Source organism: Sinohyriopsis cumingii, chromosome 14 (assembly GCF_028554795.1).
Source record: "Sinohyriopsis cumingii isolate HCF-2022 chromosome 14, ASM2855479v2, whole genome shotgun sequence".
NCBI lineage: Eukaryota > Metazoa > Mollusca > Bivalvia > Unionida > Unionidae > Sinohyriopsis > Sinohyriopsis cumingii.
In genome coordinates, this window is record NC_142974.1 from 16,589,230 (window position 1) to 16,608,731 (window position 19,502).

Below are 19,502 nucleotides of genomic sequence, written 5' to 3' on the forward strand. Positions count from 1 at the left end.
ACCAGCAAAAGTTGCAGTCCTCTTCCAGAAGTATATTGGGTATACTTGAAGTGGTTAATTGTCCAGATGAGAAGAACCAGTGGTTGCCACTAATTTTAGTTTGCATACAGAGATTTAAAAGATAAACCAACCATGGCCATTTTGGGTGGAGATTTACCTTGGCAATTGATGGTCCAAAATGTTAGTTTTAAATGTTTTATCTGTCACTTTTCCTACTGATGACTGTCATCAAATGATGTATTACTTTGACAAGTAGGAATCAGAAAACAGTCATGGCATTATAAAAGAAAAACAAAACGTGTTATGATATTTCTGTACGACGCAGACATTTATTTATAAATGTAAATGTACTCCAATTATTAATCTTGATTCTTATATGTTGGTCCCCATGACTTAACACCCATTTTTGTATATTTGCAGTTCTTTGGTGAACTTGGACACACATTTATGGAGTTTGTCACCAACAGTGGAGATTATTGCCAGGCACAACACGTATAGACTGGTGTGATCAAGTGGCAGTTACGTTGTCTTGCGTGCCCGAAACAAGCAGAATATTTAATGAAAAATACTGGCCATTCTCTAGTTAAAGAAAACCAGATCATCAGAAATATAAAGGTGCTTTTCTTCCATACCATTGTGCAAGTTGTCGTCATCATCTCTGATTGTATGCCGGATCTTTGGGAAATTTACTGGATTGAGTAATTTCACTGGATTGTATTCATAGTAGATGTGAAGCCCACTGTCTTTCATACCTCTGTAGTTTGACCTAGTGAATGGTCATCAATTCCTTATTCGCATGGTGAAATCTGTTGTGGTTGCTTCCTTTCGTGCTACATAATTGTATCCAACTAAATAGATATTTTCGTCTTTGTTCTTGTTCCATATATATATATATATATTTTTGTGAAAACAGAGCTTTAGCTGTTCATTTTCATTTACATTCTGAAAGAATTCAATACAGCTTACTGTCGAGTGGAAAATATATTTCTGTATGAAGGCCATCATCATTGTTGAGTAAACTTCTTTCAGTTTTGCTTTGAAAACTTAACGGCAGCAAATTAAGCTCTGACACCATTGTATTGTTCCTACTGGATTTAAAGGAACTGGACTGAAGTACAGTGGTTTATTTTTGTGTTCAACTCAATGTCAACCAACATGAAAACCAGACGACCAGAACCAGCCGTGATTGAATACAGGGACATGAGATTCCTGATTATGGATCGACCAACAGATGCCACAATAGACAAATTTGTAGAGGTAAGGCAGTGTTCCCCTTTGCCTAAATTTTTCACTGATTTGAATGATCGACCAACAACTTAACTCCAGAACATTTACTGGTAATCCAAGCCTTCTTTTCATAATCCTTCTGTATTTTGAGCTTTTCATAACAAGCAACATTTCTGTTTTTTGTTTACCTAACCAAAACATTATTGGCACCTGACCAGCAGTCAGATGCTAATTTTCACTGCTGAAATAAGGAATGTTTAAAGTGTTTTGGAAGTTTCTATATTTCTGGTTTAATAGTTGGGTTGAACTGAATTTTGAATTCAGTTTTGTCTAGATCCACCATGATTTAAAAGTTTTAACTTTAATCCATTGAATAAAATAAAAATAACTAACTTGGCTGATAATATGTGCATATGTAGATTAATTGATTTGATTTTTATGCCATTTAAATGATTTGAGCAAAGCATTTCAGGTTGTCATTTTCTGAACATTGTTGTTTGTAGTTGGCATACATCTATTTAGCTCGCCTGGCTCTATGTGTGTGTGTATGTATGTATGAGTATTTATATATATATATATAGAGAGAGAGTGAGAGAGAGATTCTAATAACTTTACCAATTGAATAGTTCTACAGGCTGCAATGAAATTTGTGTCAAATTCTAGGCCTAAATGTATAATGAATGGTGATTTGCTGAAAATAAACAATGTACTATTACATGTTAATGATATGTTGGATTTTGACACAGATTCATACGCCATGTTTGGGTGCAAAGATAGTTCCATTTCAGACAGTAACTGTGACTGATTGCCATTCTTAAGAAGGATTTACTTTAATTCCAGCTTTTGTTGTTGAATACAGTAGTATCGCTAATTTTCATCAGGTACCAATTTTCATGGATTTCCTTAATGCCCAGAGACATTAGTTTAAAGATGACAAAATGTTAGCCACACTTGTTAAAGAATAAGCCCCTTTCCTAGTTGGTTTTCGTTCCTAGAGGTCGACAAAGAACTGCAAATATACAAAAATGGATGCTAAGTCATGGGGACCAACTTATCATAAGAATCAAGATTGATAATTGGAATACATTTACATTTATAGCTTTTGCCCATGTTATGTTTTATTTAAACTCTTTAAAAGAAATTTATTTCGTTTAAATGCTCATGCACCTTTATGGTATAAGATGGCTATAATTCCTTAAACCAATACATTGTGACTACGGAAACAAGAATAAACACAGGGTATTAAACACTAGCATTACTAAAAAGAAAAGAAAGACTTGTAATTTGTACTTGTATATAACTATTAGATTTAATCCTCGTTAGATCAATTCTTCATGTAAGTGAAACTGTTGACAAAATCTTTAATCTTGGTGAGAGCATGCCTTGTTTTTTTTAAACCATGCATTCTTTATCCCAATGTACAACATGGCTGTAATATACCATAACTACTAATGAAGCACAATTACTAGTGAGACACTTGGTAGTTACACTAATTACAACAGAGAATTGAAGCTAATTCATCACTGATTTTTGTGACAAACCACTGATAAACATCATGTAAATGAAGCATGCTGTTATTCAAAGCAGTTATTTACCAAGTCCAGCATTCTCAAATCCATGGATAATTAGGGCTAATCTTTCACACATTTTCCTGTGATGTGCAATTAGTCATTATGGTTGAATCAGCTGGATTGATGAAGTTTCCATGTATTGTTTGGTTTGTACATGAAGCAGGATCAAACTTTGGATTGATTCCATTGTTTTTCAATTTGGTTGGCATCTTTGGACTTCGTTGGGCTCTGAACACATGAGAATGTTTACACTACTTGCTAATTGCATTGAACAATGGACAGCTGGTAACATGTTGTTTTGTTTTTGGATTTATCAAATTTTCTGAACCAACAGGAATTTAGTTTGAAGTTTGCAACTCTTGAAGTCAGCATGCTAACACCATGATCGTCAGAAAGTAATTTTTGATGCAACATTATTTTCAATGTTATAATGAAGCTATCATGTACATATACTTGTAATAATTGATGTGTTGTTGGCTGTGTTGGCTCCCTTTGGTTTTGCATAAAAGCTATTAAGTTGAATGGTGGTTGATTTCTGCTGATACAGGTGTTTGTATTGTTTAGACCACTGAAGTTACCACCATTTGTGGCAGTTTTTTTGTTGTTGTTTTATTCTTTAGTTCGGCTATTTGCCACAGTTAACGAGTGAAATTCAACACCTACAAATATGAAATTTTTGGCTGCCACAAAAACAAGTACCCACAAATAAGTTTCTTTACAAAACCATGCAACCATCAAAATTGATACACACAAATGAAATGGAAAAACATGAAATTTCACATATCTGAAGTGTTATTGAGTACATTTCACTACTGATGTTTTAATATGAGATGTGGCAACAAATATCTGTCACCTGCCATAAGCTATTCTTACTATTTCAGGAGCTAAGTAAACATGGCGCAAAGGATGTAGTTCGAGTTTGTGAGCCCACATACAAGACGGATAGATTAGAAGGAAAGGGAATCAGGGTCTTGGTATGTATCTATCCACAACCTTTTGTCATGAAGTTGAACATTGGCATTTCTTGCATGTGAGATGTGTGCAGATTTTCATTTTGTAATCTCATCATCAAATGTCAAACAATCAGTGTTCAAGGATTTTTGGCAGGATGTGTCAGTCAGTCGCAGCATTTGGTGAAAGTGTTTAAAGAAACAAAAACTGGTAAGACTTGAAATCTAGTTAAGATAAACAGTTGTTACTTTAGTGCCCTGTGCTACATTGTCTTACAAAACATTTTAAAACCAAATAAGAACTGCTATTTTTGATATACATGCTTATGTATTTTCTAATTGGATATAATCGATACCCAATTTCGTGGATGTTTCACATACGTGTACAGTCTTGATGCATTATGGATTGTATTGCACAAAGGCAACACAAATTTATGTTATCAATGTGTAATTCAAACTGGATATGCTTTCATTTAATTAAAACTGCTATTTATTTTTTCAAAGTATATGGCTTCTGATTTGTTAGCTTCACTGGTCATAGAGATGTCAAAATTTTGGGAAATTTCTACTGGGTACCCAATCATAGGAACGATCATATTAAATGCAAACCTGAACTGCTTTGTTCTGGGTTTACATTTGTCCATCCCCAATAGAAGTATAAGCGTAATTATTACTAATATAATTGGCAGAATAGCGTAATCTGAGCATATAAAGAGCAGTCTATACATTACATGCCATAATTACAGAAAACTATGAAAAACGTACATTTAATTTTGCTACTTACATGGATCTGCAGTTAAAATTTGTCACAAATTGGCTAAATCCATGTGGATTAGTAGTTAGTACAAGAGTATAGAAATAAAAGAAGTTGATAAATTATTTATGCATTTTACTCACTTTAACTATTCTTCATGTCTACAGTAACTTTCGCAAAGTCATGAAATCCACAAATGATGATTGTTCTATTATCCTTGACCTGCCATGGTTTGTCCCTTAACGATGTTCTGATGCATCATGTCTGCTACGTATGTAGTGTCAAGTGTTTCTTGGAACTGTTTCATGTAAAATTTATGAAAAAATTACCACATTTACACATGAATTTTTATTCGATTTTTGTTTTCAGTGTTATCAAAGAACAGATTTGTTACCCCCTCATATGTAAATATTTCATTGAAAAATTTAATTCTGTTTAATTGTCCATTTTGTTCATTCTTTCCTACCATGATATAAGAAGTGCATGTTACAGTAACTCAAGTTTTTTTGATGCCATGACAAAAAATGTATCTTGGGGTTTCTTGCTAATAAAAAAGGTCCAGCAAACTAATGTGCACAGTGGCCCTGACTTGAACAGCTAACACTCGCTCCAGGGCCACAAACTTGAGGCAAAATGGCATTAGTTAAACTGCTCATTTTTGTTGTGCTTTCTTTTATTTGTAGTATGTATTTAAATTTTATTTCGTCAGATATTTCTTAATCAGTACCTACTGATGAAACGTATTCACCCAGTTATTGTCATCAGGATCTCCAAACAAGCATATCTAAGTTGCGAGAAAAGTGGCACACGAACTATGGAAGGGTACGAAGTTAGGAAGGTTGAGCTTGAAATATTAGCATTGATTCTTAAATAGGTCACGTGAGAAATTATTGTATTATTGTATCATTATATAGTACATGTATGACAAGTAAATTGTTAGCAACTATTCGAGCCCCTGTGATAATGAATAAATGTGCTATGACATGAGCCTCGAACTGTAATCATTATTCTGTGTCTGAATCTGAACTTGAAAAACTTTTTCTTAAATGTATACGGGGGTGTTCGTTTTATTACCTGGGGACCAGTTGGCATCTTTTAGTCATAGAACAGAAGAGCTTGTGGGATGACTTCATATCCATTGTCTTGTTGTCGTTGTTGTTGTAGGGTTTAATGTCATTTTTCAGCACAAGATAGGCTTTACATTGGCAGCCAGTATCAATGGTGGAGGAAGAACCCAGGAAAACCCTATTGTCTATTAGACCAGCAAGAGAGAATCCTTTGCAGGATTCGATTGATAGTGTTCAAGACTTGTGATGTTTGTTGTATTTCCCCCCACGATGTTAAGTGATTACTTCACTGTCACAAAGCTGTCATCTTTTCAAGTTGGTGTGACAGGTTTACACACTTTGCTTAGAGCTAATCTCTGTGTCATCTTTGAATGAAGTCATTGATTTTTGTCTCTTAGTAAATAGTCCTGTTTCTGGATGAGATAATTGTTTCTTTTTATTTCATCAATTGTTAGATATGCAGTGCACATGTACAGATATCATATTTTCCCACAGCCCAGTAAAAACTGTCTTTACGTTCGATGTTACAATTGAGCTCTAATAATTCTAACAACTAGAACGTCCAACTAAAAAGACAAAAATTTTAAGACTGGAGAAAATGATTATTGTAACTGAAAGAAGTGAAAAAAAGTGTTTACACATCGGTAAAACAAATTTGGATTGTTATAAAAGAAATCTTGACTTTCTTGATTTTATGTTCATTAAGTGTCATCTGTTTCTACACCAGTCCTGTTTGCAACTTGGATCTATAAAATTAGTAACTATGTATATATGGCTGAGCCACTAAAGAATAGAGTAGTTTTGTTAGACATGTCTGATTTTGTTTTAAAAACAGAAAGAAAAAAAAATAGCACCAGCAGATATGTGACTTTATGCTTATAATAAAGTTCGGACTTAAGCTGTTAGCTTTTTGTGCAATATATGTATCAGTTTTGTGCAGTAAAATATGGGCCCCAGGTTTTTGAGTGGTCTAAAGCACTTGCTTTTACCAAATACTCCCATCTTGGCACGTCCATGTGGGTTTGAATCTCAGGCTTGGCCAATGTGGGTATGTGAGAATGTTCCCAGTAGCTTCCATTGTGTCTGTGGTTCTTAAATGATGTTTCCCGGGTTCTTCTTCTTCCAGTTCTACTTGTCATATGTGACCTATCTTGCACTGAGAAATGGCATTAAAGCCAAAACTAGTAAGTAAAATACAGACAATTTAAAGGCAGAGTGCAGTTTTCACTTTTCTTAAGCTATTAGGGCCTGAGGGATCTTCTGTTGCAGGACTGTATATGTCAAACATTTCAAGGCTGAAAGGTCAATTAAGAACATGATTTTTGAAATGGATGTTTCATATCTTTTACAGAACAATGTAGATTGAAATTCCATTTCTTCCAGACAAAATTTCCAAAGTAATCATTTCAACTTTGATCCAAGCAATAAGGTATCATTTGGTGAAGTAGTTGGCTTGTTAACAGGCATTATTCAGTTTTACTAGACTTGTGAATAACATCACCATTTGTGTCAAGTGGGTGTGAAAGCTTTTTAATATGTAGACAGTAGACGCGATGAAATTATATGGAAGGTGTGGCTAAGAGAAACTATATGAATTTGTTGTGGATAGCCTGAGGTGGTCAGTTAATGTATTGTATTATAATTAAGCCATGTTTGTGAATAAATATGTAATAAATTAAGACAGCTTTTTGAACCACTTCCCCAGTATACAAATTCCCATGCTCACTGTGATCTATAATACATACTTGTTTTTTTATGTAAGGGCAATATTACCAGTTAGAGTCTCTGGCAATGTTTCAAAGACAGAATTTTTTGTTGTTGTTGCATGATGTTCTGGGAGGGAATTAGATCTGGGTCACCTACTTTTATTTTTGCTTATATTTTCAGCATTTTAACCCCTTCATAATCATGCTACTAAGCATTAGACACAATTTGACAATGTACAGGCAAGTTTGCTTGGTGTTATGACATAAGTGATAAATGTAAATAGTAGATACAGCAAATAGAAACTTGAAAATAAAGAATGTAGACTGGAGTCCGGTCATTTATAATAATGCATCAATTCTTAGGAGAATTGTCAGAGTAAACAACTTAACATTTTAATACATCATTGTATCCCCCAGGGGTGTAAAATTGAGGGTCAAAAAACAACCATCTTGTCAGAACTGGGGGTCAAATAAAAAATGGGGGGGTCAAAAATGTAGACAAATTTTCATCTGACCCATACTTTTTCAGCTTGAAATAAGGGATATTGCAACTTGCACAACATTCTCTCTCTCTCCCTAAACATACAAATAAACCAACATGCACAATTAACAAACAAATGCATTGTCCATTCAAAGATTAATTGTATTGTTTATTTTTCTTTTAAAGTTGTAATTTTAAGTCTCCTTCTAATCTTTTTAAACCAATATTATAGACCAACACTTTACATATAGGCCAATACAAAAAGCCAAAAAAATCTTTTTAACTAAACGGCAGTTTATTTACTGCCTCTCATAAAATGTGTACTATCAACAGTTTCATTGTACTTCATCCTAGAACACATTTATCCAAAAATCAAGAAGGCTAATGGTTCATCTTTCTGTTAAGTTCCACTTGAACTTGAAGACATTTCTTTTATTGCTGCAAAGTTAAAAACCAACAAAATCTGCAATGACCCCCTGACTTTGTAATCCAAATAACACATTTGTCTTGGCAAGTTTACTGATTTCTTTGTTGTGAAAGAATGTCTTGAGTTATAATGTGTTCTCCAGATATCTTGTTGCAAATGAGGGCAGATTTTTAAAAAAAATTCTTAAACCTTGTCACCAAAGGATTGTTCACTTTTGCCATCTTCACAATCATGCAATCATAAGTCACACCAGTAATCCTAATGGATGTGCCGTATTCCAGTCAAGGGAATTATTTTCTCCATTTTTCTTTAAAGTTAGATCCATCGTTACTCTTGTGTTCTGCTTCTTTCACTTTATTCGCTAATAATTCTTAGTGCACACCAATTTAATCTGCAGATCGCTTTTTAGTGCAACAATCATTGAGACCTGACATCTTGCTGAGCTCGATGGAAATCGCGTGAGAGCTCGCGAGATATGGAAAAACTACTCAGTCATAACATTGCATGTGCTAGTTTGGTTCCCTTTTTCATATGTTCCCTGTGTTGCACTCTGCTATACGAATAGAGGAGTCTTAACACAGGAAGCAAACAAAATGGGAACCAGTCAGTGACTATGCTCAGAGTATAAATGATGCCATCCCTCATCCAAAGCATTGGATATTAAATAAATCCTGATTGCATTATGCAATCATTTGCGTTAAAAAAAAACTGCTATGCAACAAAATCTGTGCGTCAGTTTTCACCAGTGTGCATCCCTGATGCACAGATGTGCATAAAGGAAAACACTGATACATATATAGCTATTATTATCTCTGCTTGAAACAAGTTCCAGGATATGGTTGGGTGGATGTATGTGTATAATATCCTTGAACTCTCCTACACCACTAAAATGGGATGATGTGCAACTTGGGGCACTGATAGTCTGATGGGTGAAGATAGTGCCTGCTGCTTTCGATTTTGTTTCATACCAGAAATTGTGATGTTTTTGTGAATTTATATAAATTTTAAGTGAGCTTGAATTCATTCAACATAATAGCCTGTATTCAATATGACCAGTGTGCAAAATGGTCTTTGTTACTTCTTATTTGCAAACAGATTAGATTAGATAATTGTGTTTATATACAATTATTCTTGGACTCTACCCCCAACCCGTGGGCTACAAAAACCTAACGTTCTAATGGTGTTTGCTTTTGTGTACAAGTTACCATTTTTATTCTTTAATATACCAAACCTCAGAAAGATAATTGATAACATAGTCCATATGGTTGCAAGTACCATTACATGTATGGAAAGATAGTTAATAACAGTCCATTTGGTTGCAAGTACCATTACATGTATGGAAAGATAGTTAATAACATAGTCCATTTGGTTGCAAGTACCATTACATGTATGGAAAGATAGTTAATAATATAGTCCATTTGGTTGCAAGTACCATTACATGTATGGAAAGATAGTTAATAACATAGTCCATTTGGTTGCAAGTACCATTACATGTATGGAAAGATAGTTAATAACATAGTCCATTTGGTTGCAAGTACCATTACATGTATGGAAAGATAGTTAATAATATAGTCCATTTGGTTGCAAGTACCATTACATGTATGGAAAGATAATTGATAACATAGTCCATTTGGTTGCAAGTACCATTACATGTATGGAAAGATAGTTAATAACATAGTCCATTTGGTTGCAAGTACCATTACATGTATGGAAAGATAGTTAATAACATAGTCCATTTGGTTGCAAGTACCATTACATGTATGGAAAGATAGTTAATAACATAGTCCATTTGGTTTCAAGTACCATTACACGTATGAAAAGACATTCTGTATTATGTCACTGTCTTTTGTTGTTGATTCACAACAATACAAAATTCTTTTTCCCCCAAGAACTAGGGATGTCATCATATCATTTGGAACCTGTTTACGACTGCCCAATGATAACAGTAATGTTATTGAACCAGTGGAGCCATCATCATCCAAAGATGAGATAACGGTTACTCGTAAGATAAAACCATTTTTTGCAGCACTGGTTGAAAACATACAGCTGGCTACATTTTGAAAAAGCAGTGAAGTTGATTCTCGGTCCAGAATATGATCTTAACCAACTTTAGGAATAGGCTTGGGATTGAGAAACAGCAAAATCTGATGCCTGTCAAAATTGATGGGGACGACAGAGGTACCATAAATTTTGAGGATGCTTTGAAGAAATGGAAGAACATAGAAGAGAGAAGAATCCATGAACTTAAAAACATGAAATGATTTGTTGAATTGTGAACAGTTTACTGAGTCAGAGCTACATTCAGAAAACTTCCTCATTGAAAACACATGATGTGTGGGATAAGCTCTTTTCTGCCTGCTAGTCAGATTAATACATTCTAGTCATCTCGACCTAGTTTAATGTTTTCTTGTATAAAAATATTTAGAAAACATGCCTTGGCTTTAGTTACGTTGTATAACTAATTTTTTTGTCATTTATTTGAACAATATAATTATTTTTAAAAGCTACAGAAGACTGGTCATTGGCTTGAATAAGACTGAGGTTTGGATTTTGATCCACTGTTTTTGGCCTTGATGAGTCAAATGACTTGCATGAAGCCATTTGTAGATAAAACTCTGGATAGTAGATTGACATTTTTCACATTTGAATAAAAGAGGGCATATTGTATTAATGTGGTTTACACTGAAACCAAATTAAAAGCTAGAACTAAAATACAAATTTACATGATACAACTTATTGAATTTGTATTCATTTATGAAAGTTTTGCCACAAGTGACATTTTCTTTGATCAAAATTTTATAGAATATTGCTATTTTAGAGTATATTGGGAATGTTGTTTAAAAAGAAAAATAAGACTTTCTTATTAAAAGCTGCAAATTTCATGATGCCCATTCAAATTTGCATGTAATAACCACCCTTTTAGAAAATAAAACAAGCGTTATATCAAGGTTTCACATACCAATTTAAATCATGATTCTTATCATGTTCCAACAAATGGGGGCCAATTTTTGGGGCATTTTCATGTTATAAAAACGGAATCAAACCCTGACCCTTTGAGTTATCTGGGCACGGGTTATCAAGGGAGTGGTGTGTACTTGTACTTGATAACAAGTCCAGATGCAGACTGTTCAGACCCATATATACAGCTGCATAATGAGCCAGCAGATCTGGACCTTTGCATTTTTTTAAGGAGTAATGAGTACAAATAACATAGACCCTGATCTGCAATTATGTGACCACAGATCAGGGTTCATTTTTTTGCAGTCAGGCTTGTAAATATGTATTAACAGTATTTTCCCTTATTAAATGTAAAAAAAAAAGCTTTTACATTTTTAAAACCCAAGACTTGAATGTAATTCTTGTGGTTTGACAGAAATTTGTATGTTCTTGTGTGAAAGGGAAGTCACTTGTGTCTTGATAGAGAAGGGTGATGTAATTGTGAAAGAGCAACGATGTCCTTGTGTAAAAGTCTCAATAAAAATACATTCCTGATTTTGAATTTTTTTGTTTTGTTTTAAAAGTTAGATTATGCAGCAGAAAATAAAATATAAAAAAAAGGACAAAGTCAATAGCAAACAAAAAATGTGATAAGATAAATGAGTCCTCTTACCACACATGTGTAAAGACACCTGCATAAAAAATTACCAGCTGGAACACTGTACAATGCAAAAGTTATTGAAAGGAAGCCAGGTAACAAAATTGTCAACAGTTTGGGAATTTCTCATGTCACAGCCTTAGTTACCATATTTACCGTATGTTTTTGGACATCTTTTTTATGTTGTGGAAAATATAATATTTAAATGCCTTGTAAGTTTTCGGACACAATCTAGGAAGATCGGCTGCTTCGTTTTATTGTAAAATTCACAGCGTGTTTACCGTTAATTTAACTGATACAAAATTCGCTTCATTTGGTAGCCAATTATTTATTGTGATCATGAACTTCCATGAACTAATATAATTTAAATTTTTTAATCGTATGTATATATTTATGTATGTATGTATGCAGATAGATAAACATTGTTATATTAAGCCATATACAATAAGTAGCAATATCAAAGAATGAAAAGAAATATGATTTAATGCTGTAATATATTTAAAGGTCACCACCCACCTATATTGTACAAACATATGATATTATTATAGTTATAAACAAAATGCATTGGTTATGTATGCACACCATAAAAATGTTTAATTAGACTTAAAATTCCGCTTTATAAAATGAAAAAAATTACTCAGCAATCTCCGTAAACAATTGGTAGTTGCCGCGTGCCAAAACCGGATATGACGTACATTTATCACTTCTAATCAACCTAGCCATTCAAGTGCTTATTTTCCCCACGTAAATGTCTATGTGATATAGTGTACAATCGTGCTCTTGTACAGCAAATATTGTGCACTGTGTTGCATACGAATGTAACCAAAAGAGTGATGATGGGAAAAAGTGTTCTTTCTTTTTCTGAAAAACCATGTTTACCAGAAAAAGTGTATTTAATCTGTTGGATCGAATATTTGAGGGATGGGAAAGTTGTATCATTTATGCCGGATTGTAGTGAATTTAGCCCAAAGACAATTCGGCCCAACTCGAAATACAATTCGAAATACAATTCGGCCAAACTTAACAGTAGTTTGTACGTTCTTTTTCTTCAACAAAATAGTGGATGCTATGTAAGATAGGTTTTAGGGAGAAACAGAACCTAAATTTAAACAAACTATTTTGATATTCTTTGAAAGAAAATAATCATACTTCGTAACGTACATATTTATGAGAGAAAACACAAACTGACATATCTTGCTTGTTCTAATTAAAATATTTACATACATTTTTTATAAAAAAAATATGCATCTGCACAACAATATTCTTAATTTAAGTCTTGTGGTCAAATTATCAATAATCATTTATAAAACAAAAATACGTAACAGATAATCTACATAATACATATACATTTTGCTAAGGGTAGTGTAAATGAGATATAACAAATTTAATTAATTTTAGGCTTCATGTTGTAACACAGCTGCATACAATACATACTAGATTACACATGAGAGAGAGAGAGAATAATGTTGAGCATTTTGTCAGTATTTAGTTGCTGCAATATGAAGCTCTTACCAGTTAATTTTATTGTTTGTTTTTATTTTTCAAGTTGTCTTAGTGTTTGCGCGCGTACATTGAAAGCTTGTCATTACTGGTCAATATCGTCAATCATATTTGCTCCATTATTCCATACAAATTAGAAAGGAAATAATTTTGTGTTTAATTTGTGCCCCCCACACACACACACAACTCACACACTCACGGTACAAAATAAATTGATAAACATACACTTGTTTGAAAATAAAATGAAAGAAATTAACCTTGCACTGTTATCATATATTCCTTTTTTCATCATGACAAAATTATTTTTAAAAAAATATATATCCAGGAGCTTCATATATGTAGCGGATGCCGGCTTGCGTATGCATCCTTAGTGTAGTGTGTATCACTTATATCAAATAACAAAATCGCAAATGAGACGAAAGTATCACCCAATTGATTGAAGACTCCTGCCATTTACGCATTATAAGTTACTTATTGCAAACTGACCCAGATTGTATTGTATCCAGATTAAGTAAAGTCGATATCTTGCAAATAAATAAAAAAATCATTAATTTAAAATACATTCAGTGTGAGTGCAAATGATAATCTTTTTGCTAGCATGGGTTACAAAAGTATTATTAAATCAAGTTATTATTGTGTATAATATTTGCCCTGCAAACAACAATTATGATTACATATGGCAAACAAATAGAAGCCCATGTGATAAACACAACTGACAATTGAGCTATCTTGTCATCCATAGCTTGTCCATATGAAATGGGTCTTCCACACTTAGGCAAATGTCCGTTCAAGTTCAGATCGGCAGAAAAGTCAATTTTCATCCAGGTACTCACCGTGGATTTCGGAATCTTGAATTTTTCTGCTGTAGGTCTAATTCCCAGACATTTTGCATTGTTAACGATATCCTGCTTTTGCTTTGATGTATAATATTTATAGTGACCACGTACAGAACCGGGTGGAGCACTCTCGGATTCAAGATAATCAGACTCGTCATCCAGAGCAGCTTTCTTCGATGGCTACATTTTATTTCCAAACACACATGTCAAAGAAATCCCACAAGTTTTATTATTAACAATTATCACCTAGACACCCTGAAATCTCCGACATACTGGTACATCAAAACGATCTTTGAGCAGTTGATTGTTTCGAGTCAGCAAGCTCTACTCATTTTGAAGCTACCCTCGGCTAGGTGGGGAGAAAAAAAAAAGAGAACCACAACAAATAGACCACCTTTATTTTTAAAAAAATACCAACATATTAATCCCGCTGACTCGTATATTGCAACTTGTTATTTTTACCCTTCCTATGCGTGCATACAACACTCACCCCATATGGAGCCTCTCACCCTCTCACATGTACCTGTAATTCTACTCTCGATACTAAAATGTTTCTGTCATAAATATCTTAAAAATTATAATTCCAAAATCTTTTTATTTAGTTTGCATTAATATCTTAATTACACAGAAATTAAGCTTGCCCGTGTTGGTAATGTAGATTTTAATGATCACCGATTAGCAGAGGGTTAAACTGTGGATTGCAAGATTATATAGTAATATGGCGGTTCTTTTGGAAAATACACACACAATCGTGGTTCTAATACATGTATGGTTGTGTTTTCTGGTGGATGGACATGTATCACATAGACAAAATAAGCAAGTAATGCCTGTTTTTCATTCATTATCCTTTCCGTGGTGCTTGACAAAATACTTGTTTTACTTCATGGCAGCATGTCGTCATGTGAGCTAATGGTAACTTCGTTACAGACATGGGGGGTGATAAATCTATCTTCAGCTGTATGTTTTCGGTCACCTAATTAAAGAATTTGACATGTATTCGGACGACAAAAAAAGTAATTATTTGTTGCAGTCCAAAAACATACGGTAAATACGGTATTTGTTTTTTCAAAACAATGCCAGACAATAATTTTCAGTTCTTGTAGACATCTTTATAATACTTGTTCCCAAGTAGATAGTGTTGTAATGTTTGTGCCAACCCAGATTATTCAGTGGTACCTGATTTCAGGATTCCATCGACTCTCAGTGGTTCATGCTATTTCATGGATATTAGTGAAGAATGGTTTCATCAGTCAGTTGAAATATTTTTTTTCTTCTTCAGACAATCGGTCTACATAAAAATGCTCAATAGATCAAACACTGAATATCAGGCAAGAGTTGGTTTTAGATCTACAGAAGTCTTGGAACCTGTTAGCTAAGTTGAAAACTACGTTGACTGATATTTGCCATCCTTGAATGTGCCAGCAAATCAGAGTCTGTATAGGAGTAAGCACAACAGAGACTCTGATGGCAAATCAGGGTCTGTGTTTACATACAGACCTAACTTATTAGCTAGAATATATGGTTTTGGTTCTGAATTACTTTACACTTTGGTCGACAGAGAGTTGCAGAAAGTATTTAAAGTGATCAAAAAGGGTGAAATTTCAACTACAAGATGGATGTTGCTCAGAGAATTTTGTCTTATGTTACATGTTTAGGCTCTAATAAACATTAACAAAAGAAAGAGTGAGAACAACAAGCTTTGAAAAATATAACAAATAATTTATGCCCCTGGCAGTGTTTTATCTACCAATGGTTTAGTGTAAGTCATTTGACTCTTCAAGGCAAAACAAAAGTCAAAATCCAAACCTATGAGTCTTAATCAAGCTGATGATCAGTTTTCAGCCATTTAAAAAAAATAATTATATTGTTTAAATACACAATGAAAATATTAGTTATATAATGCGACTAAAGCCAATAAGGCAATTCCCTTGCCAGAAGCACCTGAACATTCTATATTGGTTAAAAGTCTTGTTGATAGTTTCATGTCACCAAAAATAATCTGAGCATATATGGCAAGGCATTTATTGTTGGCTATGTCAGTACTTTCATCTGCCATTGCTGTCACAAATGACGAATTTTGCAGGTCACGTATAAGACTATCCTCAACAATGTTTGATAGGCTCTGCAGTAACTCCGAGCAAGTAGTAGCTGAGTCATCATGATTGGCAGAATTCGTCAGAATGCCAATGGCATGAATTTCTTTAGCTGCCAAGTTGTGTATTAAATTAAGAGATTTGTATTTTTAGAAAGGGATGTCTTCTACACTCAGCCAATGTACACACTTAAGTAGCACTTCACTGCTATGTCTTGTTTGGAAGAATGTTTTGTAAATCTGCATTTAAATCTGCCTGGTGTTGTGGACCTTCAATCAGCAGTTTGTGTTCTGGCAACCCAGCATGCCTTGCCAGTGTACTGTTCTGAAAGTTATTGTTTGTTGCACATTTGGTCATGGACGTATGGCAAAACATAGTAGTGTCTTCAATGTCACATTCTTCACCTGTCTTAACTTGTTTTTAAAAACGTAGCCAGCTATGTTTTCAGCCATTGCTGCACAAAATGTTTTATCTTAAGAGTAACCGTTACCTCATCTTTGAATGATGAAGGCTACACTGGTTCAATAACAATACTGTTATCATCAGTTGGTCGTAAACACGGTACAAAAGATAATTTTGTTTTTTGTTCTCAGATCTATTTTAATTTTGTTGCCTTGGACACCATTTTCAGTTGAACGCCTACAGTATCTTTGAACAACGCAAGGCGTACAATTGAGCCAGTGGAAAATTGTTGCTTCGTTCCATGACAAAGGTGTACATAAAACAACAGTTTCTTGTGAGAATAACTTTAAAATTACGCGTTTATTTTCTGCCTCTTTCTTGGGTATGGTGATTATACAGTTCTAAAACCCTGTTGCTACAAGTGATACGACAGTTACAAGCCACATAAGGTCAGCTCAAGGCTCCACACTCAGTTGAAACCCTATGTATTGATAACACGAGTGGAAGAAACGGATGTGCGCTTGTTTTGCCTGTTTGGGAGAGTTGTAATCTAGCCATTAGAGTAGTTAGACCAAACCTTAATTTTGTGTTAATCAGGAAAACAATATTGGGGTGCACCAATTTACGTACTGGCGACTATTTTTCTGTGTCAAATTGGAAAAGATTAAGTATTTGACACATGACGCATGGGTAGATAAAACACTAAAAATGAAAAAATATTAACTTATGATTTTAAGAATCAAATCCAAAAATAATCCAAAAATTAAATTTTAAAAGTCCTAGTAATGAAATGTTCTAATGAATTCAAGTTCAAGTCCTGACGAAAAATCCAGAAGGTGATGACGTATTCTGTAGCCTTTTATAGTATGCCTGCATCTACAGTTCTTTGTTGATTCACAAACAATATTCTGATGTTTGAATTTCCGAAATTTTAAGAAATGTCTTTTGTCCAAAAATTCCTATGAGCACTCAGATATTTCCAGGGAAAAAAAATATCTTTTGGAATCCAAATTATTTGAATAAAAATAAAAATGTAACTCCAAACTGTTCAAAGAAAACGAACACCTTACATCCCACTGTTTAAAGCCTCACTGACTGATTTCTCTATAGACAAAAGTTATACAAGAACTCAAGATGCCAAACAGATTCCTGGATGGCGATTAACTCGACAGATTTTTTAGAACACTGTAGAAGTTTTTACTTCAACAGTCAGTCCCAGTCAGCCTCTATTTCACTTTTATCATTCACACATTAACCCTTTACTTTTTTGCAAGCGCCTTTGGATGACTTGACTCTATTTGCATAACTGAATGCTTTGGTGGCCTAGTGGTTAGAGCATCCGCCTTGGATGCGGGAGGTTGTGGGTTTGTTTCAGGCCGAGTCATACCAAGGACTTTAAAAAAAAAACGGTACTAACAGCTGCCTCGCTTGGTGCTCTGCATTGAGAGGTTAGTGTTAGGACTGGTTGGCCTGGTATCAGCATAATGTGACTCGGTGGGACATCATGCTACATCTCTGCAGCATGATGCCCCAGATCTAGACATCACTGTAAACTGCCACATTACAGACATTGTAGCGATGTGACTGAAATATTGTTAACGCTACGTTAAATATCCAAATCACACACATACAAGCGCATTTGGATGCCTCTACCTGATTCGCATACAAGCGTCTTTTGACACCTGCTGTAAACATCATCCATTTTGAGCGGGTTTTCGTAGAACCACCTTCGGGGAAGACCCTCTGTTAGATACTACATTCATTGCTGTGAATGATCATCATGTCAGATCATGTGGTCGCTGTTTATGCTCTGGTCGAAATCTGCAATTCAAAGTAACCTGGTCGTATTCTCCACTCTCCAAAATGGAGGTCACGGATTTCGTTTGTTTTCACAATTAGAATCACAACTATTAAAGCTTCAGTAACTTAGGTAAAGACTCTGATATTGATGTAGGCAGCAATTAGTTTTTTAAAATAAATTATCAGATGACTTGGTGATTCAGACGCAGACAAATTTCGAGTGAGAAATGGCAGCTACAGTTGGTCATGTGGGGTCACTGACTTGATGTTGAACGAGTTCTCTCAAGATTTTAAAGCACATAAAAAATTCTTCCGTAAAAAAAGATTACATAGCTATAACGATTGTACTTTACTCTTAAATTTCTCCATGCATAATAGATGTGTACCAAAAATGTAAAATGGTTAAAATTGCTGTTAAATGTAACATACACTGCACTTCTTAACAGTCAACAAGCAGGCCTATGTGTTGTTGTTGGGTTTAATGCCATTTTTCAGCACACGGTAGGCTATATATGGCAGCCAGTTTTGTACAGATTTTTGTCATTATTGTAAAATAAACATGCTTGTATTTAGTATCATAATTTCAGTAAGTGACAAGTATTGTTTGGTACCATATATACTCACTTATAAGTTGAGTCTAGATGCAAACAGCTTGATGCCTTTCTTATTAAATGAAGCCAAGGGCCCACTCCCAAACAGCTTGATGCCTTTCTTATTAAATGAAGCCAAGGGCCCACTCCCAAACATATCTGTATTTGTTGTGGAAATAAGGAATAAAATTAGGTCAATAAAGTGTGGTTCACTTTCATTAAGTGCATTGAGGAACAAACAAAAAATAAAGGAATAAAACTAATATTGTTGTGAGGGACTGACCCAATTTTTTTTAAAGCATGAAATAAGGGACTGAAGCTCAGTCATCAGCGGCTACCTGCAGTTTAGATTTAGTATTTATCTTTACGTAAGAATTTGCATTCTGTACAAAACCATCTTGTTAAATCATTGCAGAACCTGACATGAATCGTGTTTTCTCCTGCTTTCCAAGACAAGGCCCCTCAAGTCAGATCTGTGAGGACCTTTTTCACTTTTCGAAGTC

The 19,502-nt window shown here is 34.3% G+C and overlaps 1 protein-coding gene across 3 annotated transcripts in view; it reads left to right on the forward strand.

The window, feature by feature from the left end:
- Nucleotides 1-19,502, forward strand: part of LOC149783325 (protein tyrosine phosphatase type IVA 1-like) — a 92,827-nt gene that overhangs the window by 45,125 nt on the left and 28,200 nt on the right. For all 3 annotated transcript variants that reach the window (XM_089931544.1, XM_089931545.1, XM_089931546.1), the window contains 2 exons: nt 421-1,257; nt 3,680-3,772. In XM_089931544.1, the coding sequence (XP_089787670.1) occupies nt 1,144-1,257; nt 3,680-3,772 (207 nt within the window). In that variant the 5' untranslated portion in view covers nt 421-1,143. The remainder of the gene's footprint in view (nt 1-420; nt 1,258-3,679; nt 3,773-19,502) is intronic.